The sequence below is a fragment of the Stenella coeruleoalba genome (genome assembly GCF_951394435.1).
Source record: "Stenella coeruleoalba genome assembly, chromosome: 11".
NCBI lineage: Eukaryota > Metazoa > Chordata > Mammalia > Artiodactyla > Delphinidae > Stenella > Stenella coeruleoalba.
Window position 1 is genome coordinate 10,128,614 of NC_137157.1, and position 24,326 is coordinate 10,152,939.

At 51.3% G+C, this 24,326-nt stretch overlaps 1 protein-coding gene and 1 pseudogene across 8 annotated transcripts in view; both read left to right on the forward strand.

Moving 5' to 3' along the window:
• Positions 1-3,788: 3,788 nt before the first annotated feature.
• Positions 3,789-4,482, forward strand: LOC307193934 (succinate dehydrogenase [ubiquinone] cytochrome b small subunit, mitochondrial-like; annotated as a pseudogene). Its single transcript has 3 exons — positions 3,789-3,844; positions 3,962-4,049; positions 4,238-4,482. The product of its transcript is annotated as a succinate dehydrogenase [ubiquinone] cytochrome b small subunit, mitochondrial-like (transcript).
• A 10,180-nt stretch (positions 4,483-14,662) lies between these two features.
• The window catches only part of PLA2G6 (phospholipase A2 group VI), a 50,111-nt gene continuing 40,447 nt past the window's right edge, over positions 14,663-24,326 (forward strand). For 3 of the 7 annotated variants that reach the window (XM_079937776.1, XM_079937782.1, XM_079937781.1), the window contains exons 1-2: positions 14,663-14,954; positions 23,297-23,685. In XM_079937776.1, coding sequence (XP_079793902.1) covers positions 23,387-23,685 — 299 coding nt within the window. In that variant the 5' untranslated portion in view covers positions 14,663-14,954; positions 23,297-23,386. Of the gene's footprint in view, positions 14,955-19,294; positions 19,343-21,267; positions 21,395-21,642; positions 21,730-23,296; positions 23,686-24,326 lie in introns of those variants that run through there. The other 4 variants (XM_079937780.1, XM_079937778.1, XM_079937779.1 and 1 more) reach the window with 4 other exon arrangements.

Below are 24,326 nucleotides of genomic sequence, written 5' to 3' on the forward strand. Positions count from 1 at the left end.
CTGACAGCCCTGGCTAAAGGAGCCCCCACCTCTGAAATTCGTTTTTATACTACCTTAATATTCCCATAGGGTATTATCTTGCTTATGTATTTGCTTATTATTCAGTGTCTGTCTTCAACCAGAATGTAAATTTCATGAAGGTAGAACCTTGTCTATCTTGCTGACCACTTCACGTCCTGTACCTAGAGCAGTGCTCTGTACATAGTAAGCCTTCAATAAACGCACGTTGAAGAAATAAATGAGTGACGGCTCAGAGAGGTAAAGTGACTTTCCAAAGTCACCCAGCCAGGAAGTATAAGAACTTGAGTCTGAATCCAGACCTCACTAATTCCTGATCCAGACGTTTGGGGCTCTGTCCAACTGGGTGGGGCCCAGCATAAACGTGGGGATGTATTCAGGGCCTGGAGCTCCACCCAAAAGAGGCGGCTTTGGGGGCAAAACGGGAGAGTGTCCCAGTTCCTTCTTTTCTTTGCTCATGGTGTTTCCATTGCCTGAAGTGCCTGCTGTCACTCCAAGAGCCATGTCTTTTTTTTTTGAAACTGACATCACAGCACCTACCTTATCTTACTGAGTAGGGCCTAGGACCTCCCCAACTAGGAGGTCTTTGTGTGGAGCCCTGGTCACCAGCAAGGCTCCCTCTTCCTTTGATGTAGTGTACTTTGATTTCAGAGCCCTTGCTACGCTTCCTTGCCTCTGGGCTGTGGGCCTTTGTCCACCTGGGATTGTGACATCTATCCCTTACCTCCCAAAGGCCTTGGGTTTCATATGCAGATTGGCCCACTAGCTTCCCAAGTGACCAAATATTGCAGCAGTTATGTCTGACACTCAAACAATTCCCCTTGCCTTACATTTACATATCAAGGAGAGCCACTCATGTTACCTCTTGGGGTAAAAAGTTCTCAGTTTTAGAAACTGCACAATAGCGATTGTTTTCTTTACCCTCCATTTTCAATGAGCTTTTCAAAAGCTGAGGTCATAGTAGGTGCTCAGCTAGTGAATGAATCCCCAGTGGGTCTGCACAACACCCCTGGACACCAGGCTGCCTAAACCCTCTCCCATCCCCTGCCTGCCTGCATTAGGGGGTCAGGGCTTCAGTATCCACCCAGCAGGGACTGCTCCCCACGGATGTGTCTCCCTCTCTGGTCAAGGTCAAGGGACATGGTGCAATGTCATATTTAAAAGTGGGAGCTCTCTGGCTTGAAGGGGGTTCCTAATGGCCAAATCTGGGACAATTTGAACATCAAAAGAAGTAACAGTAACCATGGATTATAACCTACTGAATAAGAGAGGAATCCAAACTGATATGAATAAATAAATGAGAAAACTCCTCCTTCAAGTAAAAAGAAGGACAGAATTAGAAAATGACAATTAAGACCACAAAGTCATCATCGATTCCTCAAAGAATCACCAGTGGACACAAAAATTTGATGAGGAACATGATATTACATGGGTCCAAAGTATTTCTCCATGGACAAGTATTAATTACGAATAGAATGATTGTAACTTTACAGTGGAGAAACCTGGCAGGTACCATCTTCACTAAGTGACCAAAGTTAATATCACCAGGAATGGGACAAATTGACATGCGTAGCTCCTAAATGATTCATGGAGAAGGAGAAGCATCACTTCTGTGGTGTTCCTGTCAAAATTTCATACAATCGCTCTCCTCATGAGGAAACATCAGACAAACCTAAACTGAGAGAAGTTCTATAAAATAACTGGAACTGTATGCTTAGAAAAAATGACAGGATCATGAAAGATAAAGAAAGGGGAACTGTTCCAGATTAAAGGAGCCAAAGGAGCTGATCGAATGCAACGTGTGACCCAGAATTTTCTTTTGTCATGAAGGACGTTATTAAGATAATTAGTAAAATCTGAATAAGGTCTGATAATAGTATCGTATCGATGTTAATTTCCTGGTTTTGATCATTGTCCTATGGTCATGGTAGAGAATGTCCTTGATTTTAGGTAACACACACTGAAGTGCTTAGAGGTAAGGGGCATCTATCTGCAATTTACTCTCAAATGGTTCAAAACGAGATTGAGAGAGAACAGATTATTGAGAAAATGTGACAAAATATTTACAATTGGGGAATCTGGGTGAAGTGCCTATAGAAATTCTCTACCATTCCTGCAATTTTTGGCTTAATAAAGAAGTAGGTTTTTGTTTGTTTGGTTCTTTTTTCAGCCGTGCCACGCGGCATGCGGGATCTTAGTTCCCCCATCGAACCTGTGCCACCTGCAGTGGAAGTGTGGAGTCCTAACGACTGGACCACCAGGGAAGTCCCTGTTTGTTAGTTTAAGGTAGGGGCTGTCAGAAATTCCCTGGCGATTCAGTGGTTAGGACTCCAAGGTTTCACTACTGAGGGCCTGAGTTCAATCCCTGGTGGGGGAACTAAGATCCTGCAAGCCACTCGGCCCGGCCAAAAAAAAAGAAAAATTAAGTAGGGGCTCTCAAGTTAGCCTGTGGGCTCAAATCCCAGCCTCACCCACCACCAGCTGAGTGACTTAACCTCTCCCTGCCTCCTTTGTAACCTGGGTTTACTAATAGCGCCTGCTTCATAGATTGTGAAACAATTTCTTGGGTTCACACTTAGCAGCATTGGACACAGTGTCTCGTATGGAATAAATACTGGGTTAGAGAGAGATGAGTCCTCTGGAGTCCCCTAGAACACTCCCTCTGAGAACCTGCGTCTTCCCCAGGTGAGTGACTCGAAGCCAGTGAAGACCTCACCCTGCCCAGAGACCCCACCTCCTGTCAATAGGGAGTGGTCTTGTTGCCAGTTTCTAGGGATAGAGCCACCCTCTGCCAGCACAGTCCAGCAGACCTCTAACCGGCCCAGCTAGTCCCTGTTCACCTGCTCGAGGGTCCAAAACACCAAACAGCACCCAAGCAGATCCCTGTGGGACCCTGGTGCACAGTAGGCACCTTGCCCAATAGTAGCAGCTCAGTAACCAGGCTTGACCCAAGCCAGGATCTGCAGCTCAGATCGCACCCCTGGCTGACCCCAGAGTGGGGCATTCCTTGCTCCGAGCCTCAGTTTTCCACCTGCAGGGTGAGAGTCTAGAATTAGGGCAGTGGTCTTTAAACAATCTCAAACCACAGTAAACTTTCTTCACATGAAAGTTGACTCTGCAGAATGTCCTTCCTCGTAAAACAGCTAGAAGCTGGGCTGCTACGGAGGAGACCGGGTTTGGCTTCAAGGTTCCCCTGTTGAGGGTTCTCTGGAGGCCCTTCCTGCCCTGAGATTTGATTTCCAGGCCCCCATGAATGCCTGTCCCTGGACCCTGGGGCCTCCCCTGCCCCGCTCTGCAGGGCAGCTCCATCAGCTGGGCTGGGTCCCACATTTCCTGCAGGGCCCTCTACTAGGTGGGAGTGATAATCAGAGGCATTCCTTTCGGCACCTTCAGGCACCTTATATTGTCCCAGTTCTTCCACCCACCGCATGGCCCACATCAGTTTCTTCTTACAGCTTATTACTTCTGACTATACTTATTCCTATTACGTTTATGAGATGCTTCCTTTGAGCCAAGCACAGCACTACATGCCTAAACCTGTTTGCATAGTATATATTTTCCCATAGTGTATCTTTTCTCCCACTGCTAAACAAAACAATCATCCGAAACAAAAATTATCTGTACTTTTTATCACATTTCAATATCTTTATAAATTCAACTTTTCCTTCTTACCATAGCCCTCCCCAGTGAGGCGGAACGGTGGTGCAGAAACAATCGTCCTCATTTTAAAGCTGACGCTCTGGGGATGACCTTGAGCCTTCAGGAGCGACATGGGGGCTCTCTGGAGGCTGAGTGTCCTCTGTGGTGCCGGAGGAGGGCGAGCTCTGTTCCTCTAAATCCCAGTGGTCAGACTGGCTCAGGTCTCAGCATTTCTCTGGGACCGACCTACCCCAGGATGGTGTGGAATACAGCATATTCACCTGTCACCCAACCACCATTCTGCTTCCAAGGCTGCATCTCTCCACTGGATTGGTGAGAGGATTGTCAGTGTTTTGCTCCTGGGCCTACTTCCAGCTGCTTATTTGTGTTTTGTTGGTTTGTTTTGTTTTTAATATTTATTTATTTGGTTGCACTGGGTCTTAGGTGCGGCAGGCGGGCTCCTTAGTTGCGGCATGCGAACTCTTAGTTGCGGCATGTATGTGGGATCTAGTTCCCGGACCAGGGATCGAACCTGGGCCCCCTGCATTGGAAGCTCAGAGTCTTATCCCTGGACCACCAGGGAAGTCCCCCAGCTGCTTATTTGAATCCTTGCTCTGCGATGCACTGCTTCCTGGCGGCAGCCCTCCCTCTTCATAGTCACTGAGGCATTGGACCACCTGCATGTTCGAGGGGATGCATGGCAGAAAGCTGTCAAGGCAGGCCTTTTGGTGCCCTCGGCTTTCACCTTTGCTGGGTGGGCTTTGTTATTTCAACTCTCATGATGCGGGCATCTGCAAAGCTGTGGCTATGCTGTGGAAGTTCTGACCCTTTAGACATAATACCTTGAGAATTGATTGTAGACCAGCTCGCCTTTGCTCCGTCATGCCATTCAACTCACAATAACAAGGAAATAACAGATAAGTCCACTGGTGAGACAAACCTCTTCTCCTAATCACCTGGTTATTTTTTTTAATTTTTTAAATTTTTTAAATATTTAATTAATTTATTTATTTTTTGGCTGCGTCGGGTCTTAGTTGCGCACGCGGGATCTTTCCTTGTGGTGCGCGGGCTTCTCTCTAGTTGTGGCGTGCGGGATCAATAGTTGTGGTGCAAGGGCTTAGTTGCCCCACAGCATGTGGGATCCCCTGCACTGGAAAGCGGATTCTTAACCACCGGACCACCAGGGAAGTCCCCTCCTGGTTATTTTTAGAATGTAATCTTTGAGGAAAGATGTGAGAGGAGTTGCATCCAAAAAGCTGTCAGACTGAGTTCTGTATGCTGGGGAGTTAATGGGGTGTCTCTCAGCTTCTCACAAGACTCACAGTATAACTAAACATTATATATGAGCTTTTGCCTTTTAATTTATCAAACTCTTACAGGGAATTCAGCTTTATTACTCTCAATATCCGATCAAGCATCTATATTTGTCCTAGGATGATGGAGAAAGGGAAAGACTGTTATTTCGTAAGTAAAGGCTTGGCAGAAAATTAGGCAGTGTTCAGTTTTTGCAAACATCCCCTCTCTGTTCAGTTGATACCAGTTACCAATGGTTCTGTGTCCCAGGGAAATTTGAAAATTAGAAATGCTGATACTTCACATTACTGATTTCTAAATCCTAGGAAGAAGAGCCTGGAGAGTTTCTGAATATAGAGAAGTTCCATGGAGGGAAGAGGTCCCTTTATAGACGTTTCAAATTGTTACAGATTCTAAACTGAGACTTAATCCTCAAATGTGTTTGTTTTACTGGTCCTAAAATAATCTGTCCACAAATATAAAATTATAAGTAGTAAGTTGTTTTTTTCCCACTGTGGGAATCTCTAATGTGAAAATGTATTCTATGAAGGTAAAGTTTTTTAAAAATCAAATGCTATATAATAAAAAGTAAATAAATAAGGCAAGCTGAGGTTCTGACTGATTTATGGGTTCACTAACTGTCCAGGGAGTACCCTCCTGTTGCTGGGTGTGCCCTGATGCCCTTAATCTTCTTCCCACATCTTAGGAGTTAGATGTTGCAGGTGAGGAAATTGAGACTCTGAGTGGTGAGGAAACTTGCCCAATATCACACAGCTAGTCCCCAGCAGAGGAGGACTTGAACCCAGGTGGTCTGACTCAAGGGCCATGCCCTCCCACTGCCCAGGGCCAGGCATAACCATGGGCTTTGTTGGAGAGAGATGTCCCCTGTCACGTGGCCATTCCTCCCCCTCTTCTCCCTTCCTACTTTTAAATCATAAGGCAAACTAGGGAGGGGCTGGCAAAGGGTGTCCCTGCACTGAGCTGCTGTCTGCAAGGGTCCTGGGTCTGGGCTAGAGATGGTCCAGCAGGGAGAAAAATGAGTTTGAACAAATCCAGACAACCGTAGTAACTACTGTTGTCCCGTTTATGAGACACTTCCCTTGTGAACCTTTTATCTCACAAAACGCTGTGAGATGAGTGTCTTTCTTGTCTCCACTGTGCAGATGAGGAAACTGAGGCTCGGAGAGGCAATGCCATTTGCTCAGGACACCCCAGTGAATAAAGGCCCTCACGACCTCTGTGTGAATATGAGCGTTTCACTGCCACTTCACCAGCTTTGGGTGTTCCCTTTTTTTTTTTCTCATGGCCACGCCACATGGCATGTGGGATCTTAGTTCCTCTTCCAGGGATCGAACCCATGCCCACTGCAATGGAAGCACGGAGTCTTAGCCACTGGACCACCGGGGAGGTCCCTGTTCCCATTTCTTAAGTTCTGCTAATTTTCTAGGCAAATAACATTGTCTTGTTTAAATTTACATTTCTCTGAATATGAATGGGCTTGGACACATTCCCTTACTTTTGCTCATCAGTTGAGTTTCTTCTCTGCAAACTGACATTTCAGGGTACTGAAAAGTACAGGTACATTTCTCTGTACTTGCAAACTGACATTTCAGGGCCCTGAGACTTAGAACTGTACAGATGCCCTTTTTTCTCCCACCCCTCCATCATATTTTCCCTCTAAAAACTTTTTCCTCCTGACAGCTTCAGTGTACTTGGAAATCTGCCACTCCTAGTCTGAGTCCTTTCCATGCCCCGAGCCTGTAAACCCATAACCTTGGGCACCTCGTTTGTCTACTACTCTTCTGCCCTGCCAGCTGCTCTGGGCTTCGGAGAGAAACTACCACCGTGAACATGACACCCACAGCAACAAGACTCCACTGCGAAGTCATCTTCCAGTCACAGCCAGGCACTCGGGGTCCCTGATCACCGCCTCCCTTCTCCAAACCCCATTCTCGCTGGCCTCGTCCTCGCCCCCACCTGCGAGGCCCGGCCTCAGCTCCCTGCACTGTTCATCCCCTCTCTCTCAGTCCCGGCACAAGCTGCTCCTCCTCCGGCCCCAAAGCTACCTCCCTCTCTTCTTTCCTGGACCCTCAGACTCACCCTCCGGCTCCTGTCCTCTCAGCCCCGAAATTTCCCCAAGCGGCTGCCATCTGTAACACCCACTCCCCTACATTTCGCTCCTCCACCCACCCAACCTTTGCCTTTTCTTCCCTTTTATGGCCAGACGCTCGAGTCGTCTCTGCCTCTGAGCCCTCCCTGCCCCCTCCCCTCCCAGCCTCGCTCCAGTACCCACAGTCCTCTGAAGGGACTCTTGCTGAGGTCCACGTGACCTCTCTGTTGCTAAATCCGGGCCCGTGTTCCGTCCTAATCTGTCTTGTCCTTTGACAGCCCTGGACCTTGTTGCTCCCTCCCCTCCTCCTTTTGATACACTCTGGCCCCTGGGTTCCAAGGCGTGGGTTTCTCTCCTCCTTTTTCAGTCTCCGTCTCTGGTTCCTCTTGACCTCTCGGTGATCAGTGATGCTCAGAGCTTCCGCCTTTGCCCACAGTCTCTTCTCCCAGGGGAATCTTATTAACCCTCAAGAGTCCAGGCGGCATCTGATGCTGATGACTCCCTAATCTCTCACCTGCGCGCCTCTGTGTCTCAGGGGCCAGATCTTCTTAAACAGCTACACAGTAGATGTGGATTTCCCCCTGCCCTCCCCCCATCCCTCCACCCCCCCGACCCCCCCCACCCTCGCTTCCGGTACGTCCAGCCCACCACAGTCACAGCGCCACTCAGTGTCACCCTCCCAGCCTGCACCCCTGCTCCCCACACATTTCTCAGATGGGTTGGTGACACCACCTTCCAATCAATCACCTTAGAGAGAAACCAGGCCACCATCCTTGCCTCACCCCCGTCCCTCAGTCCCACAGCTAACCCGTCACCAAGTCCCCGTGGTCTCCTTAGCTTCCCTCCATGCTCCGCTCTCTTCGCTCAGCCATGGTCTCAGTTCAAATCACAGCATGTCTCCTCCTGGACATGGCAACGGCCTCCTGCCTGGTCTCCCTGCCTCCGGCACCTTCTAATCCAGCCTCCAGGGGAGAGTAGAGAGAGCTTTCTAAAACCTAAATTGGACCCGGACACTCCTGGGCTCAGAAACTTCCACGGCTCCCCACTGCCTTCAGAACAAAGTTGACTCTCTCCACAGACCTTCTAGGTCTGGCCTCTGCCTCCTCTGACTGCCCAGCTCTCACCCCTCCCTCTGGGCTCTTCCATACCGCCACACTTTGGCTCCTGTAGACCCCTCGACCGGAAACTCCCTCCCCAGGTGCAGCTTGTCCTCCAATACCCAGCGCACAGGTCACGTTCCTCAGCGAGCTTCCCGAGTAACCCCCGGGCGGACCCAGGCTCCTGCCCTCACAGCAGGGATGGGCCCCCTGCACAATGGCACTTTTCCCTCCGAGTTCGTGTTCCGTGTTTTTGTGGCTGTCTTCTCCTCTTAATCCACAAGTTCCTTAAGGACTAGAAATACATCTTTTCATTTTTGTGTCCCCAGTGCCTAGCCCCGGCCGTCATGCGGTTGTGGCACAGTAACTATTTGCTGGATGAATGGAGGAGTTGCCCTTGCTCCGCTGGGGCTGGGCCGTGTCCTAGGCTGGAGCAGTGGGGCAGGCTGGGCAGGGGAGGGAGGGAGGGAGGGAGGGAGGGAGAGGGTATGGTTAATTTCCTAAAAGGTCCTTCTGCCCTGATAGTGGAGGCTGTGTCCACTCGCTGGCTGTCCGCTGTGCCCTGCCTGACCGCCAGTGGCAGGATCCTCGGGGAGTCCCTGCCATTCCCCCTGATGACTACTGCGTCCCAGAGACCATTCGATTCAGGCTGCTCACAAATGTGTGATTTGCAGCAGAGTTTCGGGAGCCCCTGGGACATAAACAAGGGCCACCAGGACAGAATGTAGATCATCCAGGATAATTCAAACATGCATGGTTGCCCAGTGGGTTCTGCCCATGTTCTTCCTTTGGGACCTCACCTCCTCTCCCTGCCATTTCACTCACCGTGCCTGGCCCCTGTCATCACCCAAGGCTTCAGACCCCCTCTCTGCTCTTGGCCTCTGGTGGTCTTCTCTATCTTGGAATCACCTCCTTGAGGGCTGAAAGGGCCTCTGTAGGATGCTGTGTGCCCAGCACCCTCTTTTCTCCTGATAATTCTGTGCATGCCCAGCTAGAGTGGGAGCTGCCAGAGCTGATGGGCTCGGGGGTGGGCACACAGCCCAAGCTGACTCAGTGAGAGTCATTTCCAGGAACTAAGGGAAGAAGCTCAGTCCATCTCCAGTGCTGAGAGCTGTAGGTGGTGCGGGGGCTACGTTCCTCGCTCCTGGGCAGAAGAAGCCAGAGAAGAGTGAGATGGATGTGCTGAAAGACAGAGGCCGTGGAGGGCCTGTTTAAGGCTCACCGTGAGGTCCCTCCAGCATTTGGCCGGTCACCTCTTTCTTGGATTCTGGGAGATTCTCTGGTTACTTTCCAGTCTTTTTGCCTGTTTGCCGGTGCTAATTTGAGTCGGGTTTCTGAGGCTTCCCATCAAGAGAGTCCTGACTCATTCTGGTCTCTTTCTTCTTAATCCCATAGAACCCTGTGCCTCTTACTCAGTCCTCTCTTCCAAAAGCTCTAAAATTATGGTGGAATTGCCATATTAAATTAATTTATATACATTTTAGAAAACTTTAGGCTGAAGACTGGCTGGGAATATGATTTACAGTTGCTTAAGCAGGGAGGTTTCTGTCATCACAAACAAAAACGGAACCTCATTGCCTTGTCAATCGGTGTAGTTATTTGGGATATTTGCAACTATCCTAGCTCCTCTTCTTCCGGCCGCCTGGTAGGACTGCATTTCCCAGCTCCCTTGAGGTTGGGTGTGGCCACGTGATGCGCTTCGGCCAGTGAAATGTGAGCAGAAGACTCACGCGTCACTTCTGAGCGGCGGCTTTAGGACCCAGGGCCTGATTCACCGCATCCCCAGCCCCGTGTAGAGCTGAGGCCCCTTCAGCCTGGGTTCCCGAGTGATTCTGATAAACAGGACGCCCCGCCCACCACCCTCCCACATCAGACACACAGTGTGAACAAAGATGTTAACTCAGTTAAGCCAGCGAGACTGTGGGGTTGCTCGTTACTGCAGCATCCCCTAGCCTATCCTGCCTGACGGAGTCTGGAACATCATCTGCTGTCAGTTCGTGATCTCCTCAGGAAGACCGGATTTGCCTTTATTCCAGTGCCTTTTCACAACAAACAATTATCTCTGTATTTGAGGCAACTTTGTATTCAATTGTGAACTTTAAGGACAGGAATGGGTATCTTTTTTTGTTTTTCTTTTTTGCGGTACGCGGGCCTCTCACTGCTGTGGTCTCTCCCGTTGCGGAGCACAGGCTCCAGACGCGCAGGCTCAGCGGCCATGGCTCACGGGCCCAGCCGCTCCACGGCATGTGGGATCTTCCCAGACCGGGGCACGAACCCGTGTCCCCTGCATCGGCAGGCGGACTCTCAATCACTGCGCCACCAGGGAAGCCCAAGAATGGATATCTTTCGTGTGACCCCACACCACCAGGAGTGAGGCCATGCAGACAGTAGTAGGCACTTCATAATTGCTGGCTGAGGACTTCCCTGGTGGTACAGTGGTTAAGACTCCACGCTTCCACTGCAGGGGACACGGGTTCAATCCCTGGTCGGGGAGGATCCCGCATGCTGCACGGCTCAGGGGGAAATAAATCATAATTGCTGACTGAAGAAGCTTAAGTGAGGATGAGAAGCCCAGGAGGAAGAAGACAGGGATGAAGGCTTTGCACACTCTGACCCTCATGAACCCCCCGTTGGACCTCGTCCTGAGAAGCCACATCCTGCATGATCCCCAGCGCACGGCCTGCATCTTTGTCTGAAATGCCGTCTGCTCAGCAGGCTCTCCAAACCCTCCGCATCCTTCAGAACCCAGGCTCAGGCCAGCTTCTTGGCCAAGCTTCCCTGGCCTGCTGGCCCTGAGAACCAGCCTCCCCTCAGCCCACAGTCTGTCCTGTGAGCCCCTGAGCTGGGCCGAGGGACCCCCAAGTGGGGAAATCCTGCCTTTGTTGGCCAGGACTGGCTGTCCCCCTTAGGCTGGGAGCACACGTGGCCGCAGCCTCACAGCTCAAGGTCACCTGTGCTCGTTTCCCCCCTGAGGAAGGCACAAGCCCCGATGGCCCCCTCCTCAAAACAGAGCCATCTCGTTACTGTAATCATTACACAGCTGCCTTGTGGCCTCTGGGCCCTTCAGTCAATTCTTCCACTGCAGCAGAATGATTTTTTTTTCTAGTCACTTCCCTGCCTGTAACCATTCTGGGGCCCCCATCGCCCGTAGGGCAACGTCCTCAGGCTCAGCCTGGCACTCGTGACCCTTCGTGCCTTGCCTCTGGGGCTCACCTGCCCATTCACCTGCTCACACAGCAGGTTCCAGCAACACCTGACCTGTTGCCCTTCCCCAAACAATCCACACAATCTCACGATGTTGCCCTTTGCCCATACGGCTCTTTCCACCGGGCTTTCTTACTTTCCTAATCCAGCTGGCAAACTCCCATTCAACCTTTGAAACCCAACTTAAGATCAAGGGTTGGTGTTTTTTTTTTTTTCTGTAAAGGTCCAAATAGAAATATTTCAGGCTTTGTGGGCCATACAGCTTCTGTCATGATGACTCAACTCCGCCACTGTAGAAAGTATGTTCATACATAAACGAATGGTGCTGTGTTCCAACAAAATTTTATTTCCAGGAACAGGTGGCAGGTGGGATAGTTTGCCCACCCCTGTTCAAGAGTCATCTCACAGATCTCCCCAGAAGACAGAGTTCAACCATGCCTTCTCGCAAAGCCCTCTGTACCTTCCACATTTTGTCATAATACAAACCCCGATTGTAATGATTCTACAGTTGTGATGATTAAATGGGATGGTGGTCACACCATCATCTCTCACCTCACCTGGGTTGCTGCAAGAGCCTCCTCATTGGTCTCCCAAGCCTCTGCCTTGCCCTTACAGTCTATTCCTACAGAACAGACACAGTTTGTTAAAAGGTAAGTCTGACAGGCCACTCCTGTGCTCAAAAACTTCCCGTGGCTCCCCATTTCCCTCAGAGTGAAAGCTAAAGTTTAGAAATTGTCCACAGTGTACTACAGGCCCTGATTTCCCTTCAGCCTCATTGCCAACTACGGAGCACAGGCTCCGGACGTGCAGGCCCAGCGGCCATGGCTCACGGGCCCAGCCGCTCCGCGGCATGCGGGATCCTCCGGGACCGGGGCACGAACCCATGTCCCCTGCATCGGCAGGCAGACTCTTAACCACTGCGCCACCAGGGAAGCCCTTCCCAACTTTTTAATTATAAAAATGTTCAAACACACAGAAAATGGAAGGATGAATACAAAGGCACTCATATACACAACCCCAGATTCAACACACTAGGTTTTTTGAAAGTAAGATGGTAATATCATGACACTTCACCCAAAGACTTTAGCAAAACACACTCTATGTCTGACCTCTCTGTCTTATTGTCTGTCTTTCCCAACAAGACTGTGAACACTGTGACGGCAAGGATTTTGTCTATTTTCTTTGCTGTGGTTTCCTCAGCACCAAGAACACTGCCTGACACATAGTAGGTCCTCCTGCCGTGTAGGGAAAGAAAAGTCAAGACAGGTCTTGATTCTGGTTCTGCCTCTCGCTGACATGTGACTCTGTGAATCATTTCCCCTGACAGAATCTTGGTTTCTCATCTCTAAGGTGGAGATAATAGTACTACTTCTCAGGATCGTCGTGAGGATCAAACAAGGTAAAAGTGTAAAATTCACCGTGAGCATGTTCGTTAATTTCCAGCTAACTCTTTGAGGAGGGGACTTGGGTCGACTTTGGGCTCTGGGATGACTGTAGCTGCAGGGAGCACAGCCCCTCAAGAGAAGCTCTTTGGCTTGAACTGCTCCAAAGCGAAATCCAGCAGAAACTGAAAGGAGTACCTTCTCGGTGCTCACTTGCCCCCTCCCTTTCCACTGCTTGCTCATTCAGCGCTTCCGACCGACTCCGGATTCTTCATCTCTTGCTTTACCCACTCATTTAATAGTTTTCACCAGAAACACCCAAGGGAGGGGCACTCAACTTCATCAGGCCTTGAATCTATTGTATTATTTTCTTCTATTTATTACTTTCTTTCTACTCTATTTTATTAATTTCCTCTATGGTTCTTTTAGTGTTTCTAAAGATTGATCCAGATGATTGATCTCTCTTCCTTGGCCTTTTCTGCATTTCAGATTCAGTTGTGTGTCTGTGTTGCCAGACCTGCCTTGTAGACTCACCTTGAATACGGGAGAGTATTTGCTGAAGAATGGGACTCATCCTGTTGAACCTCTGAGGTTTCCCAGGTCAGATTGCTCAGCAGTGGGTGGAATACCCGACCTTTTGCAAGCTCCCTGATAACCATTGCCCTAATTTCAATTGTTTGGGGGTGCGGAGGGCAAGATACATTTCACTGAGAATTCTGAGTCTTCTTCCCATTCTCTCAACTCAAAGCTGAAACTCCGAACAAAATTTTAATCTTAGTTTAAAGGAACAGTTTCTTCACCCGTAAAATATGAACAAGAGTAACTACAATCCCCAGATGATGGATGTGAAGTCAAGTTACTTTGTAACTGGCAAAGCTCTGTACAAATAGTACTTACTGTGGTTAGTTTTCTTAACTTGTCTAGATTCTTAACTAAATCTTGTCCCAGTTACATCGGCTGCCCCCAGTCTGGGCACTAATATCTTGGGACAGACAGGCAGAAATATTCTTCTATTCACAGGAATAACAAACAGAAACTACCCTTCCCATGCCAACAGAGAGCAGTTTGGACAATTTATCTAGATCTAGGGCTGGGGAATGATTAGGGGGAAGAAAATGTGTCTAACCAAGCCTGGCAGGCTGGACAGGGGACATGATCTGTTCAGGCAGAAGCAGATTTGTGGCTAAAACCCAGCCTCCTCCCTTCTATTTAATGCATTCTCAGCATTACTAATGATAACAACTGTCATTTATTTTTTAATATTTTTATTTATTTATTTGGCTGTCTCCAGTCTTTGTTCACGCGGGATCTTTAGTTGCAGCATGCGAACTCTTAGTTGTGGCATGTGAGATCTAGATCCCTGATCAGGGATGCAACCCAGGCCCCCTGCACAGGGAGCGCTGAGTCTTAACCACTGGACCAACCACCAGGGAAGTCCCACAACTGTCATTGATTGAAATCCCACTATGTGCAGGCAGGGGGACTAATTTATCTCTAGTCATCATAACAACCCCGTGAGGTATTACTGTGCTCACTCTCAGATGAGGAGTTCACAGAGACCAAGTCATTTGCCCAAGTTTCTACTAAAAGTGCTGCAATATTTCCTGAGATCGGCTTGGGGAAGGGCTGCCAGAAACCAAGGAATAATTTTTTTTTTTTACCATAACTAAGTATTTTTTGCTTATACTAAAAAATCATTGTTCAGCTGAAATCGAAATTTAATCCCGTATTTTTATTTGCTAAATCTGGCAACCTTAGCTTGGAGGTACCCGGCAAAATCAAAGCAGGTTCCTGCTTGTTATGCCCTAACAGATCTTTGTTGGTTTTGTTTTTGTCTTTACGAGCCGTCGTAAAAGGCAGGTTCAGACTTCAGGCCTCTGACCGTTTTAGTGGGCTGAGGGCGGAGAACGGTGAGACCCCTGCCCCCCATTAACATGTCTGCCAAGGAGCGGTAACGCGAACCTTCCGCCCCGCACAGACGTGGCCGCGCCCCGCCGCCGAGGATTGGCTCAGCCCAAAGCCCGGCCTCTCTCGGCCATGGGAGCCCCTTCCATTGGGCAGTTATAGAAGATGGCGGAGCCCCGCCCCTGCCTTCCTCTCGCGAAGCACAGACTTCCGTGACTGGCGGAGAGCCGTGGCCGGGTTGTCACGTGGCCCGGGGCGCGTCTGTTTGCGGAAGTAGAAGGAAGTAGAAGTGCTGAGTTAGCCGAGGTGAGTGACGGCGCGGGGAAGGCGGGGCCAGGGGCACCTTTCCCAAACCTTCTTCGTGTCCCAGACTCCTTGGACTTCACCCCGACCGTCCCGCAGGCTTCCCTCTTGTTCCCCGATTCCGAGGCATGTCCTCCATTAACCCTTTTTTGACCTCTAAATGCCCCCAGCTTCCACCCTTTGATCCCCAAGCGTCCCCAGCTCCCATCCTGTGACCGCTCTTGTCTCATCTCTAACTTGTGTTCCCTCAGGGACCCCAGCTGCGACCCTGGGTTCCCCCTCTTTCTTCCCTGTGCGTCTCTCCTCTATCCCGTGCCTCACGTTCTGAGTCAACCCCTTCCCGTCGTCCCCCGGCTCTCAGTGCCTCTTAGTGCCCCCAGCTTTCAGTCTGGTTCCCAATCATTGTTCCCAGCTTTCTTTCTGTGCCTTTCTAAGTGCTCCCGATTTTTCCGCCTCTGTGTGTTCCCACCCGATCCCCCACTGCATCTCTGTCTTCTGTGTCCCTCCATCTGTCTGCCCTGTTCTCCATCACTCTTCCCCATTTCTAACTCCCTGCTTCTCCCTGCTTATTGTCTCCCAGGTGCCTCCAGATTTCATCTGTGCCTACGCCCCCCATGCTCCCTCCTCTCCCATAGCCTAGTCACCCCAGAGTCTCCCAGTCCCCCAGTCCTGTGTCCACCTCCTGCTCCCACCGATGACCTGGAAGCTGGTGACAGGAAGTGTGTGACCCTTGTGACCATGTGACTGGAACGGGCAGGCCGGTGGGTGTGGGACAGGGAGGGCACAGGGCTCAGGGACCTGTGCACATGTTTTGTATGGACTACTCACACGACCTCAAATACCTTCCCTTCCCCTAAACTTCTGAGTCTTTCCCTTCACCTGCCCTCTTACCCACCCAACAGGATGTCAGGCAAGTTTGGTTTGGCACCACAGATGCTCCACCCTTGGGCTGAATGCAGTGTTTTTGTTATTGTCTCTGCCTTAAAATTTTCCTGGAGTTTGTAGGCCATTTCCTGTCTGAGTCTCAGTTTCCTCATCTGTGACAGGGGGATTGTTATTTCCTGCCCTCCTCAGGCTGCCATGAGGTTCAAAATTTGAGAAAATGTAGAAGGCAAAGCTTTGTAACCAGCATGGCCCTGTGCAAATGCATGGGTTTGCTATTGTGTCATTGGCAGAAAAGGGAAAGGGACAGAATGAAAAATCAAGGAGGGAAAGACAAGTCTTGCATTTAGCATGTACAGATTTATTGACCATCTGCTATGAGTCAGGCTCTTTTCTGTGTTATTCTTACCGTTTATTCATTCATTCCTCATTTATTTCACAAATATTAGTGGACTCTTTGCTATATTCTAGGCTACCTTCATAGCCAATGTTACTCCCATTTAAATCAATAAGGAAGAGAGGGCAATTGAGTTGCCTGAGTTCACACCAACTGATGTGGTTGGAGCTAGAATCTGAAGAGAGTACTCTATAACACCAGAGCCTGTGGTGGGATTGCTCTGCTCTGTAAGGGTCACTACTGTTGTCTAAGTGCCCAGGGCACTTTTTCCCTTCCGTGGGTTACTTTCTTATTAAATGACAGTATCCTCAAAAGGGAATTTCCTTCTCACTCAGCAGAATGACATCACCGAGAGATAAAGGAAGGAGAAATTTAAATGCGGTGTGTGTGTGTGTGTCTGCACGTATGTACTGGGTGTGTGTGTGGGAAGAGGTAGGGGCTGTAGTGAAGGGGAGGTCTTGTGTTACAAGCTTCACTTTATAGAATGTGGCTCCTGGGAGAGCATTTTAATAGGTCCGTGCCTTAAATGCCGCTTCTCTTTTTTAGTCCATCCTCATTTTTTTTGGTGATCTCATCCAGTGACATAGCTTTAAGTACCATCTCTACTCTGACTCCAACTTCCAAATTTATATCTCCAGTCCAGTCCAGACATTTTCGCTGAATGATAGACACACACATATTTGCTCCCTTAACATCTCAAACTTAGGAATTTCAAACTTAAAGTACTTAGACTTAAGCACCTGTATCCATCCCCTTCATCCCTTCCCTCACCCTCTACCAAAATCTGTCCCTCACACTTTCCCATCTTTAGGAAATGGCAGTATTCTTTTGGTTGCTCTGGCTCAAGCTGTGAGATTATCCTTTTTTAAAAAAATACATTTATTTATTTAGTTATGGCTGCATTGGGTCTTCGTTGCTGCGTGTGGGCTTTCTCTAGTTGTGGCGAGCAGGGGCTACTTATCGCGATGGCTTCTCTTGTTGCAGAGCATGGGCTGTAGGCATACAGGCTTCAGTAGTCGTGGCGCACGGGCTCAGTTGCTCCGTGGCATGTGGGATCTTCCCGGAACAGGACTCAAACCCGTGTCCCCTGCATTGGCAGGTGGTTTCTTAACCACTGCGCCACCAGGGAAGACCTGTGAGATTATCCTTGATGCCTCTCTACACCCCGCATCCAGCCAGAGTTAAGATCACTCCTTTGCTCTAAGCCCTGTAATAGCTTCTCCTCTCAATGTACCTGCCTGGCTCCCTGTTACCTCTCTGACCTTACTGGCTTCCTTGCTGTTCCTGGAACTCACCAGGCATGGTCCAGCCTCAGGGCCTTTGCACATGCTCTTCCCTCTGCTTGGAAAACTCTCCACCTACATACCCATTTGACTTTTGCCCTCATTTCTTTTAAGTCTTTATTCAAGGTCAAGTTCTTGGTGAGGACTTGTTCACCCTATCTAAAATTTTAATCTCCACATGGACACTTCCTGTCTCCCTTCTTTCATTTATTTTTCTCCTTGGCATCTAATCTGAAACTCTGTCTTTATTTTGCCTATTTGTCTTCTTTGTTACAGCCCCCTCTAAAATAGAAGTTCTAGGAGGGCAGGGATTTAATCTGTTCTGTTCACTAGTGTGTTCTCAGCAGTTGTAACAGTGCCTTCCACAGGATTGGTCCTTGGTAAATATTTCTAGAGTGAATCGTAAAATGGTCACCCTGTATCATGCCACCAGCCCCCAAATGTCCTAAAGTCATTGGGGTCTCCCGTGCTGGGGAACTCCAGCAGCAGTTCTGGGCAGTTTGCTTCCAGCTGTGGTCCAGCTAAACAAAGTGGGGGAAAGAGACACCTTTTCCTTTTCGGAAAGGCCGTTTTGCTCTGGCCCATGTGAACGGCGGTGCACTGTTCCGCGAGAGCCTTGGCTTTGGCACGCGGGGGTCTGCACATCAGGCCTCACTCAGCCACATTCCATGCGGGATCCCTCCTGAAGGCCGCTTGGGGATTACGAGCTGGGGCTCTGGATTCCAACTAATTGGGTTCAGATCCTGGCAAGTTACATCACCTCCTGTGCCTCAGTTCCCTGTGTGGAACATGGGAAGAAGTATGCCTTCTCTTATGAGTGTTCTGAGGAATAAATATGATCGTTACCCCCAAACTTGGTGAGGCATCTGGTGCTCAGTGGGCACTGGATGGATGGGGCAGTGTTGTTGGGTGCGAGGTGACAGGAGCCAGCCCTCCCCCATTCCTCGATGGCTTAGGGAAGAGTCTGGGAAGAGCTGGGGTCAGGGTGAGCATTTGGAGGGATGTTTTGTTTGGAGGCAGCCTTGGAGGCCCAGACGCTCGGACGAGAGGTAGAAATGCCGTTTCACCTGATGCCTACATTCATCCTGTCTTTCCTCGTGCACTAATTGAGCGCCTGCGTGCTCCGTGCAGGCTCTCTGCTAGCGCTGTCAGGAGTCCGAGGAAGAAGGCGTGAGTCCAGTCGCCAGGCAACACCTCCCATTTCCTCTCTCTGGGCCTTGTTGCCCCGTATGCCAAACAGGGATAGCGATCGCACTGTCCCTGTCTCATGGGCATTTGTGAGCTTTGAGGCAGCTGACAGACGTGAAAACCCCCTGCCAGCCATAAAGCGAGGTGGCCTTGTGAGAGGATGTGCCGTGGGCCAGCATGCAGTGATGCGCTCGTGGGCTGGGAGGTGCAGATGGCAAGCGCTGCAGGAAGGAAGTCTGCGGGGGTCAGGGGAGGCGGAGTGCTCTGATCTGACCCTGTGTTCTCAGCCTGTCCTGCCAGGGCAGGGCACGGGGTGACGTCGGCTGCACCGGAGGCTGTCCTGTGCCAGTCGTTCCAATCATGGGACATCCTGTCATAAGCAGCTGGGGCTCACAAAGCCTGATTTCCAACTCAAGCAGTTCTGTGTGTGCTTCCAGAATCCCCATGTGGCCCGTCCCGTGAGGTCAGCCACCTGGCCCGGCTGTCCTGGCACGCACCTCCTGAGCGGCCACCCTGCCCCTCTGGTCCAGCAGCGAGCTTGACGAGTTCTCTGTCTGGAGTATGAATGAGCTCAGCTTCAAGGACCGAATTTTCCAGATCAAAGCCCAGCAGGTGCCCCGTAAGGGATGCCCTGTGCTGGGGTGAGCTCCTGGGCATTTCTGTTGTGGTCAGAGTGGCTGAGGAATGGGACATGTGGTGTGTTACCACCGCACAGGGTGAAGAGAGGAGGGAGGGAGGGGTGCCTCAGAGGTGCTGGCCCCCCGGGGCCTCCAGTTGGTTTATTCATTTGTTCTCATTCATTCACCAAACATTTACGTTATGCCCATTGTGAGACGGGAACAGCATGCCAGGTGCTTGGATAAACCCATGAAGGGGGGATGGGCCCCCCTCCCCCCAGCCAGCAGGTACGGCATCACCATCCCAGGCTAAGTGGTCAGTGGGCGTGCACTGGGCGGGGTGGGGCACGGAGGACGGCACACGTGCGCCTGGGGCTGGGAGGAGGGGAGGCGCAGGGTGTGATTCTTGAAGGAGGTGGCACGTAAACTGAGTCCTGAAGGATGAGAAGGGGTTTATTCATCTGTCTGACAGCCCTTTCTTGAAAGCAGGCTCTGGGGCAGGTGAAGACGGCAGGGAGGACAGTCCAGGCAGGGGACGGGGATGGGTAGGGGGTGGGGGGAGGGGTGCAGGTGGGGTCGTGTGCGCAGGGACCCTCCACGCTCCGAGTGGCAGCTGCCCCCCAGCCCAGCGCCCATCCCTGCAGCTATGCCGGAAAGAACTTGGGCTCCAGGGTCAGAGGTGGCGGGGACAGGAGGAAGGGGACAGAAACGAGGCCAGCCTGTTACAGTCGGTCCAGGATGTGGCCCAGGGTTTTCATTTCCTTTCTTCCACCTCGTGATGACAGTGGCCACTGTTTGTGTGCCCAAAGTGGCCAGCGTCCCACTTTCCCTCCACTGTGTCATTCATCCTCACGCCTACCCTGGAAGGCTGGAGGAGGGCCAGGCCTGTCCTTTCTGGGGCCAGGCTGCTGTCGGTGTGTGTGTAGGGCACCCTCGCCACCAGCCCTGGGGACCCTGAGGAGGGAGGCTCTCCTCTGGGGCGGGGCATCTGCCTTCCATCCAGCTGGACCCTCACGGTGACTCTCCTCCTTAACCCAGGTGGGCCGTGGGCGCTGGTTGCTCCCGACTCCCCAGCTCCCTGTGAGCGCCTCTCCCGGTGCTGCGGCCTGCCCTCTGGGAAGCCTCTGTGCTGCTTTTCTAAGCCAGGCCTGACCCGCCCACGCCCCCTGACTCCCCACATGCAGGCCCCAGAGGCTCAGCCTACACTCCCACTTTCTTGTTTTCTTTTTTTCAATTTATTTTTATTTTTGGCTGTATTGGGTCTTCACTGCTGTGCGCAGCTTTCTCTAGTTGTAGCGAGCGGGGGATGCTCTTCCTTGCTGTGCGCGGGCTTCTCATTGCGGTGGCTTCTCTTTGCTGCGGAGCACAGGCTCTAGGCGCTCGGGTTTCAGTAGTTGTGGCACCTGGGCTCAGTAGTTGTGGCTTGTGGGCTCTAGAGCACAGGCTCAGTAGTTGTGGTGCACGGGCTTAGTTGCTCCACGGCATGTGGGATCTTCCCGGACCAGGGCTCAAACCCGCGTCCCCTGCGTTGGCTGGCGGATTCTTAACCACTGCGCCACCAGGGAAGCCCACTCCCACTTTCTTTAAAAAATATAATAGGGCTTGGGCTTCCCTGGTGGCACAGTGGTTGAGAGTCCGCCTGCCGATGCAGGGGACAAGGGTTTGTGCCCCGGCCCAGGAAGATCCCACATGCCGCGGAGCGGCTGGGCCTGTGAGCCATGGCCGCTGGGCCTGCGCATCCGGAGCCTGTGCTCCGCAACGGAAGAGGCCACAGCAGTGAGAGCCCCGTGCACCACAAAAAATTAAAAAAATAAAATAAAAAATATAATAATTTTCTATACCATTTGGAAAATAGGGGAAAGAAAAAGAAATTGCCCATAAACCTAATACTCTCATCTACCCTTAGTATTTTGGCATGTTTTCTATCAGTTTTTTTTTTTTTTTTGCAGTGGCTTTGCAGGCCGAGCTCGCAGCCCAGAACAGCACAGGGAGCATCATGGACTCATTGCCACCGAGCCTATAACGACGCCACGTGCTTTCCCTGAGTTGTTACCGCCTTCTCAGCAGTGGCCTTTAGTGAGCACACGGTGTCTGGGGGGTAACATGTCATAACTTACAATTCCCCTAATGCTGGCTATTGAAGCTGCTTCCATTTCTGTGTCGAAACAGAAATTGTTATAAAGCATATTGCCGTGCATGCCATGTGTTCTGTTTTGGGGGAATTCTTTTCCGGATACCAAGTCCCATGCCTTCTCTTGGGGACCCAGCCCCTCTCCCCTGGCTGTGGGGAAAGGCGCAGGTACCCAGCTCCTCTGTCCTTTCAGCTCCCAAGTGTGGAAGAAAGAAGGACCTTGACATAGGTCTAAGCATCCTCATGAACGTTCTCATTTAATCCTCACCGCACGTGAGAGGTGAGCGTTGTCCTCGTTTTAAAGGAGGAGAAACTGACTGTCACAATCTGCTCACACCACATCAAAAAAGGAAAGACATTACAAAGCTTCACAGCGTTTTCAAAGCTCTTCAATCATGGTCTCTAAGCCTCAGTTTCCTTATCTGTAAAAGGGGGTGATGGAACTAAAGAGGGCTAATGTTTGTTGAAAGTTACTATCTGCCAGGTACTGTTACTAGGCACTGTTGTGATCCCCATGTTACAGTTGAGGAAACTGACTCAGAGAGGTTAAGTAACTTGCCCAAGGTCACACAGCTGGTCAGTGGTGAGGCTGGGATTTGAATGCAGTTTTTTTTTTTTTTTTTTTTGCGGTACGTGGGCCTCTCACTGTTGTGGCTTCTCCCGTTGCGGAGCACAGGCTCCGGACACGCAGGCTCAGCAGCCATGGCTCATGGGCCCAGCCGCTCCGCGGCATGTGGGATCTTCCCGGACCGGGGCACGAACCCTTGTCCCCTGCATTGGCAGACGGACTCGCAACCACTGCGCCACCAGGGAAGCCCTTGAATGCAGTTTTGCTCCCAAGCTGCATGGTGTGCTTTGGCCATCTGCCTCCTACAGTTTGTGAGAATTAAATGAGACAGTTACGTGCAGTGCTTAGCTCAGGGCCTGCTGCCTAGTGAGTGCTTAGTAAGCGTCTCCTGGTGTGATGATGACTGTTGACCCTGACTGCCTTTTTAGATCATCCTTTGTAGGCCTCTTGCTTTTCCTTTCATCCCTAACGTCGCTCCTCCCTCCACCCACAGGCCAGGGTATGACTAGTATCCACTCACATGTCCACGCTCTCCCGTGCTGCCCACACTCGCACGCTCTGGCCTGCAGCTGACCTGCTCTTTTGGCAGGTGACATCCTGGCACAGAGGCAGGGGTGGCCTCCAGCCAGTTGTCATGCAGCTTTGGTGGCACTGCCTGAGGAAGGTAGTGTGCTTTCTGGGAACCCAGGAAATAACAAGGCATCTGATTCTGTTACCCAAACTGGGGACAGTTTCCATAGCAGAAACTGTGACCCTGTGGGTAGGAAACAAAATTTCCACCCAAACCTATGGCAGTGTTTCTAAGTCTTTACGTTCATGTTCATTTCCGAGGGGCTGCTCTGGCGTTCTCTCAGAGCTCTTTGGGAAGCCCGTGGTAGCAGGCGCCAAAGGTTTTAGACAAATGCCCCCGATGGAGTGTGAGATGACCCTGGTCCCTTTGTGGCGTCCAGTAGAGAGGGGACACTGGTTTTGTTTGTGGAATTCAAATGACCAGTGCTAAGCTCTTTGAGTTCCCAAAAGTTAACTCCATACTTTACAGAGTGAGAACACCACGTTTGCACAGGGCAGTGTCACCCATCATGTGCGTTCATGTCTGCCATCTCCTTTGATCACAGCAGCCCCGCACTGCAGATGAGGAAACGGAGTCTCTTTTGGGGAAACTGCGTCAGGGGGCAGGACAGTGCTGGTCACCTGTGCACAGTGGCAGCCCTGGAACTTCTCATCAACCCTTCTTCCCTCCCACTCAGTGCTGTTTCTCTCTCTTTCCCCTCCTTTCCAGGTCCCTCCAGGCCCAGAATCTGGGGAGCAGCGCTGGTGGGGAACCACCTGGGTGCCCGTGCAGGAAACCGCCGTGTGAGGTGAGGTGCGCATGGGAGACCGAGCCCGGCTGACCAGAGACCCCGTTTTCTTCCAGACTGAGGGGGAAGGTGGCGGGGCCTCCCCGCCGGCCTCACGGAGGATGCAGTTCTTTGGCCGCCTGGTCAGCACCCTCAGCGGCGTCACCAACTTGTTCTCCAACCCATTCCGGGTGAAGGAGGTGGCCGTGGCGGACTACAGCTCGAGCGGCCGGGTCCGGGAAGAAAGGCAGCTGTGTCTGTTCCAGAACGCTCCCAGTCGCACGTGGGACTGCATCCTGGTCAACCCCAGGAACCCCCAGAGTGGATTCCGGTGGGTGATGGTCCGTTGCCCCACACACACTTCTCTCCTTTGACTCCTCCCAGGTCTCAGCCTGGAGGTCCCTTGGGCGAGAGCAGCTTCTTCAGGTTGACATCTTAGGGGTCTGTTGGGGGTGGGGCTGCTTTTAAAACGGAGGGAGGGGCTTCCTGGACTCGACACCTTCCGGCCCATCAGGGTCCCGGCAGCAGGGGCTGGGGCTGGAGGACTGTTGCCTCCCTCGAGGCTTGACCCGTACAGATGGAGGGAGGGAGGAAGGATGGGGAAGCCGAGAAGGTCAAGTCGGGGAAGGACCAGGGATCACCTGTAGCCCTGGGTCCTTAAGGCGGCGTGACTGTCCTTGTAGGGGCTGGCTGGCCGACGTTTGTTCAGGGGAGCCTGCAAGGGGTGGACAGCTGCTCTTCTCAGGGCATGCTGGGCCCCCATCCGTGGGCTAGAGGAACGTCTAGGAATCCAGGACAGGGCTGAGGAAACTGAGCAGCTGCAGGGCCGGTTGGGAAAAGGGGGGAGGAGTGACCAAGGACCCCAAATGCAGGGTCCAGGGAGCTTGGCAGACCAGGGCTGAGTTGGGCTACGGCTGACGGTCCTGCTTCATTCGTTCACCCATCTGGCTGTCCTGTCGTCCAGGGAGTGAG